Here is a 19720-nt window from a genome sequence, read left to right as displayed (position 1 = left end):
CATATATACTACAATTTCCCTTCTTTGGAGCTAAAGCAAAGGACCCAGGTCTCCTGTATTGCAGACAGATTCTTTATCATCTGAGCTACCAGGAAAGCGGGAAGTATAGGATCTTTTTTTTTTTTAATTCTATGATACCAAAACAAGATTTGATACAGAAAACACATTTTCTTGTACTAATTTATACACTGTTCATATCAGATCCATAGTAGATTATATCTTTCACTTAGTAGATTAAAATGGAAAAAGCAACTAAAATGATACACTCAGTCTCTAAAATTAGAACAACAGCTGATGAGACTACCAATAAGCCATTGTGTATGAGCACTTTTAGTAGAAATTGGAAAAACACAGCCAATTTTGTGGAGATAAAATTTTACTAAGAATATCTTCTTATACCTGACAATATGCATTTATGTAATTTAGAATTTACTCTTCTAGTTTATAAGGTTTTTAAAAGCAAAGATGTTAATGTGACAACTGTTACCCATAATAATTCTTTCTAATAAATTTTTTATTTTAGAATACTTTTAAATTCACATATCAATATCAGTGATATCATTATGTCACCTTTATAAAGATTTTTCTTCACTAAATGATGCATGTGAAATATAAGTGACAATGGAAATACAGTGACCAGGTAGGTCAAGCATTGTAAGGCATTTGATTGAATAACTGAATTTCTGAAATAAAAGTCACATTAAAATGTTAAAAAAAATTAAATTTTCATTCTCTCTAGCTATACAGGCCTCATAGGATCACTAGAATATATTATTTCAAGATAATCTTTCTAATATTTTCTAATCTTTCTAATATTTCTAATCTTTCATAGAAAGAGTCAGGCTGCAAACTGGTTGTATTATAATTGTGTTTTCCATCATATGTGTATTTTTCACGCTGTAAGATGCTCTTGTTTGATGAGAGAGATGCAGGGTTTAGGGGGAGCAGAATCTCCCATAAAATAGAATGCTGTTGGTTTTGTTGTGCCTGATGAAGAAGAGGAACGGGTGGTCTGCATTGAATTCAATGGAAGGGAGTTTAATTCTTACACTCACCTCACTCCCAGTACTAGCTGCAGCCTCTGTACCTTGTTCATTTATGTCCACAAAAGATTTGTGGAAAACATGGGACAGAAATAGGTTTCTCTCCGAGGACATTCCTGAGAAATCAGCTTTGCTCTGGTTAAAGGCATCGCTCATCCCCATACTGCTCAAAGTTGACTTGAAATCGTAAGTCTCTTCCAGCTTGAACTTGGGGAGGTTTAACTGCACGTTGCACAGCTCCATCATGTCTGCACTGGTCCACTCACTTAGCTTCTCATAGGTGATGGCCTTTTCCAGCTGCAGTTTGGAGGCAATGAAGAAAGAGTCAGTAATTTCCAATTAAGAAATAAGAAATAAAGGTTGAGTGAGACCTCTAGATATTACATAGATGAATTATAATCACTCCCATTACCAAAGATAACAAAACACACACATTCGGAAGTTTTTTGTTTATAAAGAGATCCTTCACACTGTTGACATATCATTTTGCAGATTAATAGTTTTCAGGATATAGGCTTAATAAGTTAGGCCTTGGTTCAAAATGGAAGTACTTCTATGATATTTGCAAGACAGCAACTACATACACAAATATATTACATGTATACATGTATATACATGTATATTTACATGTATATAAATATACATTTAGATGTCATCGACACAAAAGCATATACTCTAGGACACGTTGTATGCCAGGGAACCAAAAAAATTATTTTTATTAGTTTTATTAACTAGTTTAAATCTAGTTTATTAACTAATAAACTAGTTCAATAACTGCTGCTGCTGCTGCATCGCTTCAGTCGTGTCCGACTCTTAGCGACCCCATGGACTGCAGCCTACCAGGCTCTTCTGTCCATGGGATTTTCCAGGCAAGAGTACTGGAGTGGGGTGCCATTACTAATTTATTAAATTAGTTTCATTAGCACAGTATACAATCCTTCAAAAACAAAATCTGAGATAAAATAAAATGCCTATACTCTATAATCACACCAATATGAAATTAGTAACTATAAATTATGGGGGAAAAAAAAGAAAGGAAAATCCTTCTATCTTAAGAGTAATAACTTTTTAAATAGTGATTTTGAAGCTGCTTTTTCTCTTGATATTTAAAATTTGAAAACAATAAATATATATGTATATACACATATGCATACATGTATAGGATAAAAAGCAATGTTTGATTTTTTAAATAACATGTTTGTTTAAAGCACATGGTTTTGCTACTTTGGAGTTTTCTAGATCCAAGTATTGCTATCAAAGACACATATGTAAATGATGTGCATTAAGTGACAGTGTTTTCAGGTCAGGAACTTGCCCTTTCCAAAAAGAGGCTTATAATGAGGTAGCCCTAACGGTTTAGTGCTCACACGTGGGCTCACACGTGGGCTCACACATGGTCTCACACGTGGGCTCACACGTGGGCTCACATGTGGGCTCACACGTGGTCTCACCATCCTCTCCAGTTTCACAAATGTCATGACACCATCTGGGAATCTGTCTAAACACGAGTAGGGCAGTGGGGGCAGAAGTATAAACAATCTGGCACACATGAAAAATTAGGCACAGTGCAAAGAAAGACAGACCATTTATTGCATGTGAATTGCTCAGGAATGTGGTCTGGCCAAAATCAGGCTTAAGAGATGTTTAACTGGTGAACAACTTAAATAATAACCTGAAGATGCACTGATACAGACTATATCTTCTGAAGAGTGTTTACTTGATAAAAAATGTTTTACTTGATAAAAATGTTTTAGACTCTGTTTAATGTTTTTAAATGTATGTCTAAGGCTAGCTTAATGCATGTGATTTAAAAATTGATTAGGTAGGTTCTACCAGAAGGAGAAGAAAGACCTATACTACCTGAAAGATTGTTATGATCAATCTACACAGCTTTGTTACTCACAGTAAATATCTCTAGCTGTTGTTTGTGTGGCTACCCAATGCTAAAGGTGTCTGTAGACTACTTATCCTTCCTGAGTAATGGTAACATCAACCTTTTGTAAAGCTTAAGTAATACATGAAAATACAGTACCTAGGGCTGAAGGTGTGTTGGTTGCCTTCCTGTGCAGAAATTAGAGAACTGGCAGATCATCTCTTTATGTTTTTCCCAGGAGAGATAAACACTAGAACCATCTTCATGTCAGACTGATGTCTTTTTTTAAAGTTATTTTTCCATGCAAGTAAATGTTCCCAGGTGGTGCTAGTGGTAAAGAGCCTGCCTGCCAATGCAGGAGACATAAGAGACACAGGTTCAATCCCTAGGGTGGGAAGTTCCCCTGGAGGAGAAAATGGCTACCCACTCCAGTATTCTTGTCTATAGAATCCCATGGACAGAGGAACTTGGTGGGTCCATGGGGTTGAAAGAGTCAAACATGACTAAAGTGATTTTGCATGCATTTGCAAAATAGACACAGACTCACAGAGAGAAAACAAATGTTACCAAAGGGGAGAGGAAAGGAGGGAGGTATGAATAGACTGCTCCCTTTACCTGATCCAGTCCACCAATGTCTTCTGGCAGCAGTATGAGCAGACTGAGGTCACGGCTGTCATAGTAGAGTTGAAGGCCTACGGCTTGTGGACTTTCTAGGTAAAATACTTGAAGTTTTTCTTTCATGGACATCATTTGCACTGGTTTGCTTGTAGTCTGTAGAATATATGCAGCAAAATCACTGGGGAGGTGTCTCACCAAATTCTTAATTCTTTAGCAACATTGGTTCCCAGCCATCTGGGACACTGAAAGATGATGATCCTCTACTAAATGCTGAATAAAATTATTCAAACCTTGCTTTCTGGAAATATGTGTTCTACTGGATAACAGCATCAATAAATGATGTGAGAGCTTCTTTCTCTGACAGTATTATGGCATCCTCTATGAATCATGGCAAGCTGCATTCTACCAAACACTTAAAAGCATATATAATCTTATGCAAACTATGCAAATACCAATGATTCAGAAACTAAGTTGCATTTCAGATGCAAACATTTGAGACAGCCTTTTAATATCATAAAACTGAAATCCACTAAGAGAAGGAAAACACAAACAATAAACTAGGAGCTAAGAATTGCAAAACACATGTTTGATAAAGTACCAGTATCTGAAATTTGTGAAGAACTCTTAAAACTCAACAGTGATAAAGTAATGAACCCTACTTAAAAAATAGGCAAAAGATCTGAACTGATATCTCACCAAAGGAAGATCTATAGCATGTGAAAATATGTTCAATCCTGGGTGCTTAGGCAGTTGCAAATTAAAACAGTGAAGATTAGCTGTGAAGTGTCCCAGCTAATAGAATGGCCAAAAGTTCAAAACCCTGATGACACAAACTTCTAGCTAAGATGGAACTGACATTCTCTGCCAGTGGGAATGCAAAGTGGAAGCCACACCAGATGGCAGTGCAGTGGTTTCTTACAAAGCTAAACACAACCTTACCACGTGATCCAGCAACCGTGCTCCTGGGTAGTTACCAGAATGAGTTAAAAACATGTTCATGCAAAATCTTTCACACAAATGCTTACAGCAGCTTGAGTCATAATTGCCAAAAACTGGAAAGAACTAAAATGCCCTTCAGAAAGGCAAACAGATCAACAAAATCTTAAATCCATACAATGGGGGATTGCTGCTGCTGTTATTAAGTTGCTTCAGTCATGTCCAACTCTGTGCGACCCCATAGACGGCAGCCCACCAGGCTCCTCCGTCCCTGGGATTCTCCAGGCAAGAACACTGGAGTGGGTTGCCATTTCCTTCTCCAATGCATGAAAGTAAAAAGTGAAAGTGAAGTCACTCAATTGTGTCAGACTGTTGAGACCTCATGGATTGTAGCTTACCAGGCTCCTCCATCCATGGGATTTTCCAGGCAAGAGTACTGGAGTAGGGTGCCATTGCCTTCTCAAAGGGAGATTATTCAGCAATAAAGTGAAATGATCTGTCAAGCCACAAAAAGTGGCTTTAAATACATATTGGAGGAACTTTAAATACATATTGCTAAGTAGAAGAAGGTGGTTGCACCTTCGAGAAGGTTGCATACTATGCAATTCCAATTATATGGCATTCTGAAAAAGGCAAAACTATACAGGCAGTAAAAAGATCATCGGTTGCCAGAGGCTTAGAGGGAGGGATGAATGTGTTGAGTACAGGGCATTTTTAGGACAATGAAATTATTCTCTATGATACTGTAATGGGAGATACATGACATTATGAAATGTTAGTAAAGCCAATGGTAAACAAAAGCAAAACCCTGCGATTCAGACATTTTAGACTTGTTATTTATCCACTCTATGTGGAGCTAAATGTCAATCACAAAGCCCTACCTTTCTGTTAAGGTAGTGGCCATGTGACCATGGCTGTTCACTCAGGATGCTCTGTGATGAAATGATTGTCTCAAGGATAAGCATATGAGTGAGATCAACTGGAGTCTTCTTTGGGAGCCTTCTGTTAGAGCTAGGAGCCAAGATTCTCTCTGTATTAACAGCAGAGTTGTGAAGCTAGAATAAAGGGCAGTCATATTCCCTGGTCATACGGAAAAACCCCGTCCGTAATATTAGAGACTGAGAGCAATAATGATGGGTCAAGGGTAGGGGCAGAGAGGACAGATTCTGTCTGAGACTCGAGGTCCCACTCCTAGTTCCTCTTAGTTTCTTTGATGTTGTTTAGTCTCTTACTCATGTCTGAATCTTTTGTGACACCATGAACTATAGCCCGCCATTGTCTTCTGTCCATGGGATTTCCCAGGCAAGAATACTGGAGGTGTTTACTTCTCCAAAGGATCTTCTCGACTGAGGGATTGAACCCACATCTCCCACATTGGCAGGTGGGCTCTTTACCACTGAGCCATCAGGGAAGCCCTTGAGCAAAAACTGATATAATTCTCATGTCACTGGAGCTAGTTTGGAATGCTTTCCTATCACTTGCAGCTGAAAATTCCTGTGGTTTTTTTAAGCCAAGTAACTATCCAGCCTATTTCCAGTTAGCCTGTTGGATTATAAATTCAGTCCTTTCTACATCTTTTCCCCACTGATTATCTGAAAATTGCTTATTGCACACAACCATATAGTTACAGCAATGTCATCAGCAGCAGTGTTTAAGTGAGATAATCCACCCAGGACTAAAACATGTTCACAAACTTTAGCCAGTCGGTTCTTTACCTAAGAATTTGGAATGTGACCTATCAAACTCATCTCTAGAATGGAGATCAGATTTCAGACTGAGAGAAGAAGGATGGGAGAAACAGAGATGAGCAGACAGAGAATGAATCCTGACGATATTTGAATCCTTGTTGCCATTCAAGTCCCAAGACCCAGCCATGTTCCAGCCCTTGGGTGCATCTGTGACCTTCCGTTGACCTCCCTTGTTGCTGAAGTAAGTTCCTGCTACAAAAACAAGTGCTCCGTGTGCCGGCCCACAGGGAAAACTTAAAGAGATGAGATTTTTAAATGTTTTTTTTTTTCTTCTTCTGGAAAAGTAAGAGTTTGGTGTAAGATAGTGTTAGTTTAGTAGAACAAGAACAGAACTACTGAGTGAAGAGTATGGAATCATGGTTCTGGCAGCCTTCTAACTGAGGCACAGCTCGAGTCATTTGGGCTTCCCCAGTGGCTCAGTGGTCGGGTAGCCGCCTGCCACTGCAGGAGACACAGGAGACCCAGGTTCGATCCCTGGGACAGGAAGATCCCCCGGAGGAGGAAATGGCAACCCACTCCAGTATTCTTGCAGGGACACTCCCATAAAAAGGGGAGCCTGGCAGGCTACAGTCTGTGGGGTCACAAAGAGCAAGTAACACACACACACACCAACACTGGACATTTAATGGTTGTTTCCTCTATTGACCAGAGAAACTGTAATTCAACCAAAACAAATAAACTCGAAATGAATCTAGTCACTTAGCCCCACTGCATTCCTAACTTGGGAAATAAATGCAGTAACTACCTTACCTACTCTACCATAGTTGCAGCAAGGGGTGAGTGATAAAATATGTGCACGGTCTGGTTACAGAGATTAAAATAATGAAACGGTAATGTCCAGGTGGGATGAAACTGGGGCTTTTAGGTCAGTCATCCTTGCCCAAGCAAAGAGCCATAGTTTACAGGAACATATGTTCAGATAGAATGAATTTAAAATAGAATTTCATTTGCAATGTCTTGTAAAATACATACTGGTTACTAACAGGCTCCTACCTTGTTTATTTTGAAAGACTTTTCTGTGGTATTTTGGACTAAGAATTGATGTTCCCAGACTCCTTTAAAGTAAAGGGCATTCACCAGAACCATTCTGGTTGTAGGATCCACAGCATCATCAGGTAGGAGATTTAGGATTTTTCCTACAAGAGCGAAAGGACAGATTTCAAATGATATAGTTATGTCCTGGTGAAATGCCACACTTATAAAACTTATGATTATGAAATACTGTTAAATTGTAACATCTTATATCCCTGGTGGCTCAGACGGTAAAGCATCTGCCTACAATGCGGGAGACCCGGGTTCAAGCCATGGATTGGGAAGATCTCCTGGAGAAGGAAGTGGCAACCCACTCCAGTATTCTTGCCTAGAAAATCCCAAGGATGGAGGAGCCTGGTAGGCTATAGTCCATGGGGTCGCAAAGAGTCAGACATGACTGAGCGACTTCACTTTCACTTTCTTTTCATACCCATAAGAATTCAAACCAGGAAGTCGGTATTGATAGAATATTATTAATATTAACAGATCTATTTAGAGTTCTTCTAAAAAATTATTTTTTATGTAGACCATTTTTAAAGTCCTTACTGAATTTGTTACAATACTGCTTCTGTTTTATGTTTTGGTTTTTTGGCCACAAGCCCTGTGAGAGCTTAGCTCCCCAACCAGGGATCAAACCCATACCCCATGTTTTGGAAGGCAAAGTCCCGACCCCGCTGGACCACCAGGTGTGTCCCCTGTTTAAATTATTTCATTTGTTGTTCCAATAGTGTCCTTTTTTTCCAGACCAGAAATCAATCCAAGGGGTCAAGTTGCATTTAGCTGTCATTTCCTCTTAGTCCTCTTTAATCTGAGGCAGTTTCGCATTCATTCTTTGTCTTTCATGACCTTGATACTTTTGAAAAAAATAACTGCAGAATGCTTAACTCTCAGTTCAGATTTTTCTGATGCTTCCTCAAGATAATATGTAGGTTATGCCTTTGGGAGAGAATATTGAAGAAAGTGAGGAAAACCACTAGACCATTCAAGTATGACCTAAATCAAATCCCTTATGATTATACAGTGAAAGTGAGAAATAGATTTAAGGGACTAGATCTGATAGACAGAGTGCCTGATGAATTCTGGATGGAGGTTCGTGACATTGTACAGGAGACAGGGATCAAGACCATCCCCAAGAAAAAGAAATGCAAAAAGGCAAAATGGCTGTCTGAGGAAGCCTTACAAATAGCTGAGAAAAGAAGAGAAGTGAAAAGCAAAGGAGAAAAAGTAAAGATAGACCCATTAGAATGCAGAATTCCAAAGAATAGCAAGGAGAAATAAGAAAGCCTTCCTCAGCAATCAATGCAAAGAAATAGAGGAAAACAATAGAATGGGAAAGACTAGAGATCTCTTCAAGAAAAGTAGAGATACCAACGGAACATTTCATGCAAAGATGGGCACAATAAATGACAGAAATGGTATGGACCTAACAGAAGCAGAAGATATTAAGAAGAGGTGGCAAGAATACACAGAAGAACTGTACAAAAAAGATCTTCACGATCCAGATAATCACGATGGTGTGATCACTTATCTAGAGGCAGACATCCTGAAATGTGAAGTCAAGTGGGCCTTAGAAAGCATCACTACGAACAAAGCTAGTGGAGGTAATGGAGTTCCAGTTGAGCTATTTCAAATCCTGAAAGATGATGCTGTGAAAGTGCTGCACTCAATATACCAGCAAATTTGGAAAACTCAGCAGTGGTCACAGGACTGGAAAAGGTCAGTTTTCATTCCAATCTCAAAGAAAGACAATGCCAAAGAATGCTCAAACTACCACACAATTGCACTCATCTCACACGCTAGCAAAGTAATGCTCAAAATTCTCCAAGCTAGGTTTCAGCAAAACGTGAACCATGAACCTCCAGATGTTCAAGCTGGATTTAGAAAAAGCAGAGGAACCAGAGATCAAATTGCCAACATCCACTGGATCATCGAAAAAGCAAGATAGTTCCACAAAACTATCTATTTCTGCTTTATTGACTGTGCCAAAGCCTTTGACTGTGTGGATGACAATAAACTGTGGAAAATTCTTAGAGATGGGAATACAAGACCACCTGACCTGCCTCTTGAGAAATCTATATGCAGGTCAAGAAGCAACAGTTAGAACTGGACATGAAACAACAGACTGGTTCCAAATAGGAAAAGGAATAAGTCAAGGCTGTATATTGTCACCCTGCTTATTTAACTTATATGCAAAGTACATCATGAGAAACGCTGGGCTGGAAGAAGCACAAGCTAAAATCAAGATTGCTGGGAGAAACATCAATAACCTCAGATATGCAGATGACACCACCCTTATGGCAGAAGGTGAAGAAGAACTAAAGAGCCTCTTGATGAAAGTGAAAGAGGAGAGTGAAAAAGTTGGCTTAAAGCTCAACATTCAGAAAACTAAGATCATAGCATCCAGTTCCATTACTTCATGGCAAACACATGGGAAAACAGTGGAAACAGTGGCTGACTTTATTTTGGGGGGGCTCCAAAATCACTGCAGATAGTGACTGCAGCCATGAAATTAAAAGAGGCTTACTCCTTAGAAGTAAAGTTATGGCCAACCTAGACAGCATATTAAAAAGCAGAGACATTACTTTGTCAACAAAGGTCCATCTAGTCAAGACTATGGTTTTTCCAGTGGTCATGTATGGATGTGAGAGTTGGACTATAAAGAAAGCTGAGTGCCAAAGAATTGATGTTTTTGAACCGTGGTGTTGGAGCAGACTCTTGAGAGTCCCTTGGACTGCCAGGAGATCTAACCAGTCCATCCTAAAGGAGATCAGTCCTGGGTGTTCATTGGAAGTATTGATATTGAAGCTGAAACTCCAATACTTTGGCCACCTGATGCGAAGAGCTGACTCATCTGAAAAGCCCCTGATGCTGGGAAAGATTGAGGGCAGGAGCAGAAGGCAGCGACAGAGGATGAGATGGTTGCATGGCATCACCGACTCAACGGACATGAGTTTGGGTAAACTCCGAGAGCTGATGATCGACAGGGAGGCCTGGTGTGCTGCGGTTCATGGGGTTGCAAAGAGTCAGACAGGACTGAGCAACTGAACTGAACTGAACTGACTGCTGTTGTGGGATGAATTTTGTCCTCCCCAAAAGATACATTAATTCCTAACCCCCAGTTCCTGTGAATGTGATCTAATTTCAAAATAGGGTCTTTGCAGGTGCAATCAAGTTAAAATGAAGTCATACTGGATTAGGTTGGGCCTCTAATTCAATGGCTGGTGTCCTTATAAAAGGAGAGAAATTCGAACACAGACCCACAGAGTATGAAAACACAAAGACAAAGGAGAGGAAGAGAAGAAAGGCGTGTATCAACAGAGGCAGAGATTGGAGAGATGTTTCTACAAGCCAAGGTTTGCCAGCAACCGTCAGTAACTAGGAGAGAGGCATGAAACGGCTTCTTTCCTAAAACTTTCCAAAGAAGGGGAAGCCTGGCGTGCCACAGTTCATGGGGTTGCGAAGAGTGAAACACAGCTTAGTGAATGAATGGCAACAGAGCCCTGTTAACACCTGAAGTTCAGATGTGCAGCCTCCGGAACTGTGCTGTTGCGTTGTTTAGCACTAAGTTGTGTCTGACTCTTTGTGACCCCATGGACTGTAGCCCACCAGGCTCCTGTGTCCATGGGATTTCCCAGGCAAGAATACTGGAGTGGGTTGTCATTTCCTTCTTCAAGGGATCTTCCCAACCCAGGGATGGTACCTGCATCTCCTGCATTGGTAGGTACATTCTTTACCACTGAGCCACTAGGGAAGCACCAGATCAGAGAATATATTTCCATTGGTTTAAACCATACAGTTTGTGGTCATTTGCTATGACAGCCCTCAGATTTATGGCACATTTCTATCATCATAGGAAAGTCTGGACAGCTCTGTGATCTGGTGAAATGGATTCTGTCGTCCTCCTTGAGTGCACAGCCTATATGGGGAAGATGGCAAGACCCTTATGCAAACCAATCTTGTGAGCATCAGACTCTCTACTCAGCTCTGAAAGGCTTTGCTGGGGTGAAAGAGAGCACATGAGTTGTTCCCTGCCTTCCCGTTCGTGAGGCCCTCTTCTGTCTTCCAGGGACCCAAGTAGGCAGTGGGTAGGAATTTGAGAGCCGAGATTTAGTTCAGCTCTGGCACTATAATTGCTTCTACGTCTACTGGAAAGAACCCTCTTGTCATGCAGATAGACATAAGAGACATGGGTTCAGTCTCTGTGTCAGGAAGATTCCCCTGGAGGAGGGCATGGCAACCCACTCCAGTATTCTTGCCTGCAGAATCCCATGGACCGAGGAGCCTGGCGGGCTGCAGTCCATAGAGTCGCAAAGAGTCGGACATGACTGAAGTGACTTAGCCCAGCTACTATGTTCAGTTTGTGTTGTGCCTTTGAATGTGCTTTGGCCTGTACAATCACATTTGGTTCTCACAGGAACTGAAGCAATGCAAGTAGTTTCTTTCTGTAAATACAGACTAATCTATAATTCTCAAACCAGACTCACATTTAGATGAATCCAAATCAGGCATAAGTTAGGAAAAACAGTCACTCCTGCCTCAGCACGGCTTCTGAGTCACTAGTTCAGTGAAAAAAGAACTGAGAATTTAGGGCTGCCAGCTTCCTCAATTCACTTCAATAAACATTAATGTTCAGAGCAACTACCATGAGCGAGGCTATTATGAGTTAGTGATTTAAAGCAGAAACTCAAATAAGGTAGTGTTATTGCACTTAGGTCTTTGAACCTAGTGGGAGAGGCAGGGACTTCAATGAACAACTGAACAATTGTTAGTTTTAGGAACGACATGGTGAGTGTCAAGGTAAATGTTCCCAAAGGGGCTTTGAGAGCAAGGAGGAAGGCTCTTCGCCTGAGGGAGGCCCTGAGTTGTTATCCAGTCAAAAAGAGTCAGACACGACGTAGCAACTGAACAACAATAACAACAACAAACTTCTATTCTATTACTAGATAGTTACTGTATTTTAAATCTGTTCTAATATATGACCTTATTCTGAAACTTACTTAAGGTTAGATAGTATATTTAATGCCACACTTTAATTATTCATTAGCAGCTACTTTTCTTTAGAAACAACATGTGCCTCAGTATCCAAAACCTTTTGCATTTCTCTAGAGTCCTCTTTGGTATTAGTGGAGTCTGATCATTCTCTTGTTTACTTGGTATTAATAAAATGGTTTTCTTATCTGTTTTAGATAAGACTTAGAATAAAAAAAAATGTTCCGAATAATTAGAATATGCTCACAGTTCTATTTAAGAAATGCACATACTTAACACGTAACACAATTCAAAATGATAAAGTGATACTTTTTTGAAAATACACTGGTAATCACCTTGGAGAAAGCTTACCCTCAGTCTGTTTTTCAACCCAAGAGTTGATCTCCTTTCTGATTTGGTCAGAAGCTCCCATAAAGTTCACAGACTGTGGCTCTGCACCAAAGTATGTTTTCACATCTTCTAAATATTTCTGGAAGATATAGGTTAAGATCGCCTTTTGTAGATTTTTTTTTTTTTTAGCAAAGCTGAGACATCAAGTCTATTTAGATTTTCAAAAAAAAAAAAATCCAGCTAGATAGATAATTGCAAACTCCCACCCCATTTCTTTCTTCAGTCTTTCCATACTAGAGCTATGGTTAAAAACTAAGCTCCCCTGTGTAAACTTAGCTGGATGCAGACTAGCCATGCAGAACTGCAGTTGTGGAAGGAAGGCCTGCCCCCCACAGCTCTGGAGCCCCCACATCCATATATATATTTGCCATGTGGCATGTGGGATCTTATTCCTAGGAGTCTTCACCACTGTACAGCTTGACTTTTTCTATTTCTATCCTTCTATCCTGTTCAGTTTCTTTACTTCTTACCCACTGGGCACCTGGGTCTTCTGGCTCTTTTCTGAAACGTGGCAAAGAACGTGATAGACAAACAGGAAGAACTAAATGTTTGGCCAGGTATGGGGTTGACTTCTCTGAGGATCTGCATTGTGGGGTCTCAACCATCAAAGAAGAGAAGTTGATTTAACTGCATGTAAAGAATGTTTTCCAAAGTCATGATGTGAAGTGACTTATCTGATCCCAAAGTCAGCTTTGCTCTTGAGGACAGTCTCCAGCCACCCTCTGATGGTCATGCCATCCTCTGCTCCTCCAAACTCACCATATGAAACTACTCTAGATCTTTTGTTCCATTTCCCATGAAACAAATGTTGGCCCAGGGGTTATATAAACCACATTTCTATGTGTGTTAGTGGGTTGTACCCCTTTATTCTGGGCATAAAGTTCTGATCACTAGATGTGGTTTGAGATACATTGTTGGTTTCCTTTACAACTTGGCACATTGGTCAGTTTAAATGATTATCAGAAATACTGACCACAGACATCCTATACATTAAGATTGTTCCTGGGATCCCTGTAGAAAAGTACAAAGTGTTTATTGATTGGTTTCACATGGCTCTTTCTTTCCCATCAACTTAAAATAAGATGTTTGCACTTACCTTGTGAAACGGACAAGTTTTCTCCCCGTAGATCCTGTTGGCTGTTTTAAGTATGCAAGCATGGCTGGAACTGTTGATTTCTGAAATAAATGTCTGGAAATCAGGGTGTATTTCTTCAGGCTTGCCCACATTGAATTCCTTTCAAAGAAAATAAATTGGTCAAATAAAAATGTTGAAAAAGAACTATGTGTATATGAACAATTTAGAATAAAAGAAATGATTTCTTGTTCATGAACTGATCATGAAATCAATTGTATGGTAGGTAAATTTTTTTTTCTTTAGTATTATTAGTGCAACATACAAAAGTTGTTGAGCCATAATTTTCTTCAAACTTAGTTTGCAAAGATAAGTACAAGGTTGAAAGTGAAATAGTTTTGAAGGGAAAGAAAGGGGAGAGATAAGGGGAAAAAATATAACTCTTTCAAAAAGTGCAGACATTGTGTACTCTAAAATTTTCTTATAGTTTTAATATCTTTTTCTAAGAAAAATTACCTATTAAAGGTTGTTTGATTTAGCCACTAAAAAAAAAAAATGCTAAAAGTACCTTCTCCTTAATTATCAAATGGATATTGAAATATAAGACATACCATTTTCCTTTTCTTTTCACTGTCAGGACAAGATTTGCTGTCCTGGTCTCTGCTAAAGTGAAGAACCTGTAATTTCAATAAAAAGGCAATACATGAGCACATTTTGCAGAGATGTAATCGTTCGAAATACACATCAGTAACTACAAGCCAGTCATTCCCATAGCCGAAAAACATATGATTAATGAATCAAGGGAGCTCTGATTTTACCTAAATGGTGTGTTACCTGAACTAACAGAGTAAGTCAAGAGCTGCTTTTAAATAAATTTTTAAGTTGAATTTAAGTTGTTCGTCTCTTTACTTTAATACTTTGCATTGGACATTGAAAATAATACTGGGAATAGCCTTAGATGTAAAATTCTCATGTTTTCCATGTTTCATTTTTATCTATCGTTCTTTTGAGAAGAAAGCTAAGTATTCACTTAAGTGCATCATTTAGCCAACTTAAGCAAAAGCCACCATTGCCCTAGTTATCTGGAAAATTCAGGAATTTTAGTTGTTTTTTCTACTTAAGTGCTTCAGTTCTCACTGCTGACCATCATCTGACAATGGAGTCAGTCTTTGTGTTCACCCAGCATTTCTGTGAAAATTCGCAGGAAGGAGGTGGACCCTGTGTTTCCTTTAAATTGTCCAAGAAGAGAGAAAGACACTTTAATTCCATCTCCCACATGCATCCTGGATGCAGCTCACAGAAAGGAATAACACTGCTGCTGCTGCTGCTAAGTCGCTTCAGTCATGGCCGACTCTGTGTGACCCCATACATGGCAGCCCACCAGGCTCCACCGTCCCTGGGATTTTCCAGGCAAGAGTACTGGAGTGGGGTGCCATTGCCTTCTCCAAAGGATAACACTACTGAATGGCTTTCACTTTCACTTTGCTATATAAGGTTACCCACACACATACAGACACTGTGATTTGAGAATGCTTACATCAAATTAACTGCTTATACAGTAATCAGTTCAGTTCAGTCGCTCAGTTGTGTCCGACTCTTTGTGACCCCGTGGACTGCAGCACGCCAGGCCTCCCTGTCCATCACCAACTCCTGGAGCTTGCTCAAACTCATGCCCATCAATTGGTGATGCCATCCAGCCATCTCATCCTCTGTCGTGCTGTTCTCCTCCCATCTTCAATCTTTCCCAGCATCGGGGTCTTTTCACATGAGTCAGTTCTTCGCATCAGGTGGCCAAAGTATTGGAGCTTCAGCACCAGCATCAGTCCTTCCAGTGAATATTCAGGACTGATCTCCTTTAGGATGGACTGGTTGGATCTCCTTGCAGTCCAAGGGAGTCTCAAGAGTCTCCTCCAACTCCATATTTCAAAAACACAATCCTTTGGCGCTCAGCTTTTTTTATAGTCCAATTCTCACATCTATACATGACTACTGAAAAACCAATAGCTTTGACTAGATGGACCTTTGTTGGCAAAGTAATGTCTCTGCTTTTTAATATGCTGTCTAGGTTGGTCATGGGCTTCCCTAGTGGCTCAGTGGGTAAAGAGTTGGCCTGCAGTGCAGGAGAACCATTTTCAATCCCTCACTTAGGAAGATCCTTTGAAGAAGGAAATGCCAACCCACTCCAGTATTCTTTCTTGGAGAAGTCCATGGACAGAGGAGCCTAGTGGGCTATAGTCCATGGGATCACAAAGAGTCGGACATGACTGAGTGACTAACATGACTAGGTTGATCATAGCTTTTCTTCCAAGGAGCAAGCGTCTTTTAATTTCATGGCTGCAGTCACCATCTGCAGTGATTTTGGAGCCAAAAAAAAAATAAAGTCTGTCACTGTTTCCATTGTTTCCCCATCTATTTGCCACGAAATGATTGGACCAGATGCGATGATCTTAGTTTTCTGAATGTTGAGTTTTAAGCCAACTTTTTCACTCTTCTCTTTCATTTTCATCAAGAGGCTCTTCAATTCTTCTTCACTTTCTGGTGAAAGGTTGGTATCATATGCATATCTGAGGTTATTGATATCTCTCCCAGCAATCTTGATTCCAGCTTGTGCTTCTTCCAGCCTGAAATTTCACATGATATAAGTTAAATGAGCAGGGTGACATATACAGCCTTGACATACTCCTTTCCCAATTTGGAACCAGTCTGTTGTTCCATGTCCAGTTCTAACTGTTGCTTCTTGACCTGCATATAGATTTCTCAGGAGGCAGGTCAGGTGGTCTGGTATTTCCATTTCTTTAAGAATTTTCCACAGTTTACTGTGATCCACACAGTCAAAGGCTTGGCATAATCAATAAACCAGAAGTAGATTTTTTTCTGGAACTCTATTCTTTTTCAATGTTAGCAATTTGCTCTCTGGTTCCTTTGGCTTTTCTAAATCCAGCTTGAACATCTGGAAGTTCACATACTGTTGAAGCCTAGCTTGGAGAATTTTGAGCATTATTTGCTAGTGTGAGATGAGTGCAATTGTGCTGTAGTTTGAGCATTCTTTGGCATTGCGTTTCTTTGAGATTGGAATGAAAACTGACCTTTTCCACTCCTGTGGCCACTGCTGAGTTTTCCAAATTTGTTGGCATTTGAGTGCAGCACTTTCACAGCATCATCTTTTAGGATCTGAAATAGCTCAGCTGGAATTCCATCACCTCCACTAGCTTTGTTCATAGTGATGTTTCCTAAGGCCCACTTCACTTCTCATTCCAGGATGTCTGGCTCTAGGTGAGCGATCACACCATCATGGTTATCTGGGTTGTGAAGATCTTTTTTGTACAATTCTTCTGTGTATTGTTGCCACCTCTTCTTAATATCTTCTGCTTCTGTTAGGTCCATACAATTTCTGTCCTTTATTGTGCCCATCCTTGCATGAAATATTCCCTTGGTATCTCTAATTTTCTTGAAGAGATCTCTAGTCTTTCCCATTCTATTGTTTTCCTCTATTTCTTTGCATTGATTGCTGAGAAAGGCTTTCTTATTTCTCCTTGCTATTCTTTGGAACTCTGCATTCAAATGGGTATATCTTTACTTTTCTCCTCTACCTTTAGCTTCTCTTCTTTTCACAGCTATTTGTAAGGCCTCCTCAGACAGCCATTTTGCTTTGTTGCATTTCTTTTCCATGGGGATGGTCTTGATCCCTGTCTCCTGTACAATGTCACGAACCACTGTCCATAGATCTTCAGGTACTCTGTCTATCAGATCTAGTCCCTTAAATCTATTTGTCACTTCCACTGTACAATCATAAGAGATTGTATTTAGGTCATACCTGAATGGTCTGGTGCTTTTCCCTACTTTCTTCAATCTAAGTCTGAATCTGGCAATAAGCAGTTCATGATCTGAGCCACAGTCTGCTCCCGGTCTTGTTTTTGCTGACTGTATAGAGCTTCTCCATCTTTGGCTGCAAAGAATATAATCAATCTGATTTCGGTGTTGAACATCTGGTGATGTCCACGTGTAGAGTCTTCTCTTGTGTTGTTGGAAGAGGGTGTTTGCTATGACCAGTGCGTTCTCTTGGCAGAACTCTGATAGCCTTTGCCCTGCTTCATTCTGTACTCCAAGGCCAAACTTGCCTGTTACGCCAGGTATCTCTTGACTTCCTACTTTTGCATTCCCGTCTCCTATAATGAAAAGGACATGTTTTTGGGGTGTTCATTCTAGAAGGTCTTGTAGATCTTCATAGAACTGTTCAACTTCAGCTTCTTCAGCCTTAGTGGTTGGGGCATAGACGTGGATTACTGTGATATTGAATGGTTTGCCTTGGAAACAAACAGTAATACTGTTCTACTATTTTAATGCTCTTCATGTATTCATTAGATTCACCCAGACAAGCAGGGACTGAACAAAGTAACAACCAAACAAAGCATAAGAAATAGATTTCACCTGATTTTTCTATTTGTGTCTTTTTAAATCAATTTATTATTTTGTTTATTTATTTTTGGCTGTGCTGGGCCTTTGCTGCTTCACGTGGGCATGTGGGTCTTCTTTATTTGAAGTGTCTGGGGGCTACTCTCAGAGTGGGGCTGCCCTTGTTTTGGAGCCTAGGCTCTACAATAGTTGCCCTGCAGCCTGTGGGATCTTCCCCGAGCAGGAATCAAACCATGTCCCTTACATTGGCAGGCAGATTTTAACCACTGGGCCATCAAAGAAGTCCTCTATTTGTGTTTTTAAGAAAATCCTTCTGAGATTAAAAAGATGATGACTGACTCTATTAAAATATGAGCCATGACTTTCTTGAAGTATTTTAAGAATGAAAATTTTAAAAAAATTTTTTTAACATTGAACCAAACTTGATAACCTCATCTCTTCATCTGATTTTGCCAGGGAACACAGGTTCTTAAATAGCTTTCCCAGAAACAGCTGTCTGTTGATTCACTTTCTCAGCCTTATTTTTTAAGGTCTGGAAAATGTGTGTGTGTTTTACTTTGGAAGACATGATTGTAAAATGTGGACTATTTGGGTTCCAGGAGAGGAATGAATGTGAAAGCCAAAAAAAAGCATTTCATTTTAAGCCAATAGAGGATAGTTGACTTTTCTTACTCACCTGGGCCATTTGGGCTGCAGTGGTCCCTTTGGTGCCCAAATACACCATGGCCAAGGACGCTGAGATCCCCCAGGGAGAAAAGAAGATATTTTTACCCTCAGCAGACTCAGCTAGCTTTTTACTAAACTCCAGAGCAAATTGGTTGATAGATTTTGCTAGAGAGTCCATTGGGAAGATCTAAGAAAAATAAAGCAGAGTTAAAGAACATATTAATAATCTTTTCCATTTATTTTACTTTTGTAAATGGATTTTTTGTCTTACACAATTATCTTTTCTATCATCCTTCATTGAAATGACAAAAGAATGTATTATCTAACCTGTTTATATACATAATAACCTATGTAACAATCTATATGGGGCTTCTCTAGTGGTTCAGTGGTAAACAATTGGTCTGCCAATGCAAGCGACATGGGTTCAGCCCCTGGGTCAGGAAGATCTCCTGGAGAAGGAAATGGCAACCCACTCCAGCATTCTTGCCTGGGAAATCCCATGGACAGAGGTGGGCTACAGTCCATGGGTCGCAAAGAGTCAGACACGATTTAGCAACTAAACAACAACAATAATCTATATATCTGTATTTATGTCCTTCTAAGAGCTGAATGAACATAATTCCAATATTATTTTCAATCTTAGAAAACTGAAGTCCAGAGAGTTTAAGAGAACTCCCTCAAATTCTAGAGCTGAAACCCCTGAGAAAACAGCTGGATTCTGGTCAGTTGGGTCTCCCTGTTGAAATTGCCAGAGTTTAAATTGTAGTAGAATCAGCCAAGTGCTTCTTTTCAATACACCACGTACCTGCTGGCTTTACCAGTAAATGAGTAATAATTATACACCTTTTTGACTTTGTACTTTTTCTCACTTGTCTTTCATCCCTATTTTTATACTTTTTAACCTTATTTATCTGTTCGCACCGTGATAGGTGGTATCCTG

General features: G+C 39.8%; 1 protein-coding gene across 1 annotated transcript; it reads right to left on the bottom strand.

Annotated features, from left to right (window-relative positions):
* Positions 1–935: 935 nt before the first annotated feature.
* On the bottom strand, positions 936–18958 carry SERPINB10 (serpin family B member 10). Its single transcript, XM_081561592.1, has 7 exons — positions 18791–18958; positions 14313–14378; positions 13726–13863; positions 12591–12708; positions 7212–7354; positions 3532–3687; positions 936–1340 (listed from the first exon to the last, which is right to left on the bottom strand). The coding sequence occupies exons 1-7, from the start codon at positions 18956–18958 to the stop codon at positions 936–938; spliced, it is 1194 nt and encodes a 397-aa protein (XP_081417718.1).
* Between the last annotated feature and the right edge of the window lie 762 nt (positions 18959–19720).

Source organism: Giraffa tippelskirchi, chromosome 14 (genome assembly GCF_054371585.1).
Source record: "Giraffa tippelskirchi isolate mGirTip1 chromosome 14, T2T-mGirTip1v1.2.pri, whole genome shotgun sequence".
Classification (NCBI taxonomy): domain Eukaryota; kingdom Metazoa; phylum Chordata; class Mammalia; order Artiodactyla; family Giraffidae; genus Giraffa; species Giraffa tippelskirchi.
This window is presented reverse-complemented; position numbering and strand designations above follow the sequence as displayed.

What these genes read in the sequence shown, in the direction of transcription:
- SERPINB10 (XM_081561592.1), bottom strand. Translation starts at nt 18,958, where the DNA reads ATGGACTCTCTAGCAAAATCTATCAACCAATTTGCTCTGGAGTTTAGT. An exon ending in AAACTTGTCCGTTTCACAAG is followed by an intron (nt 12,709 to 13,725) that starts GTAAGTGCAAAC and finishes TATATCTTCCAG; the next exon opens with AAATATTTAGAAGATGTGAA. An exon ending in ACATTGGTGGACTGGATCAG is followed by an intron (nt 1,341 to 3,531) that starts GTAAAGGGAGCA and finishes TCCAAACTGCAG; the next exon opens with CTGGAAAAGGCCATCACCTA.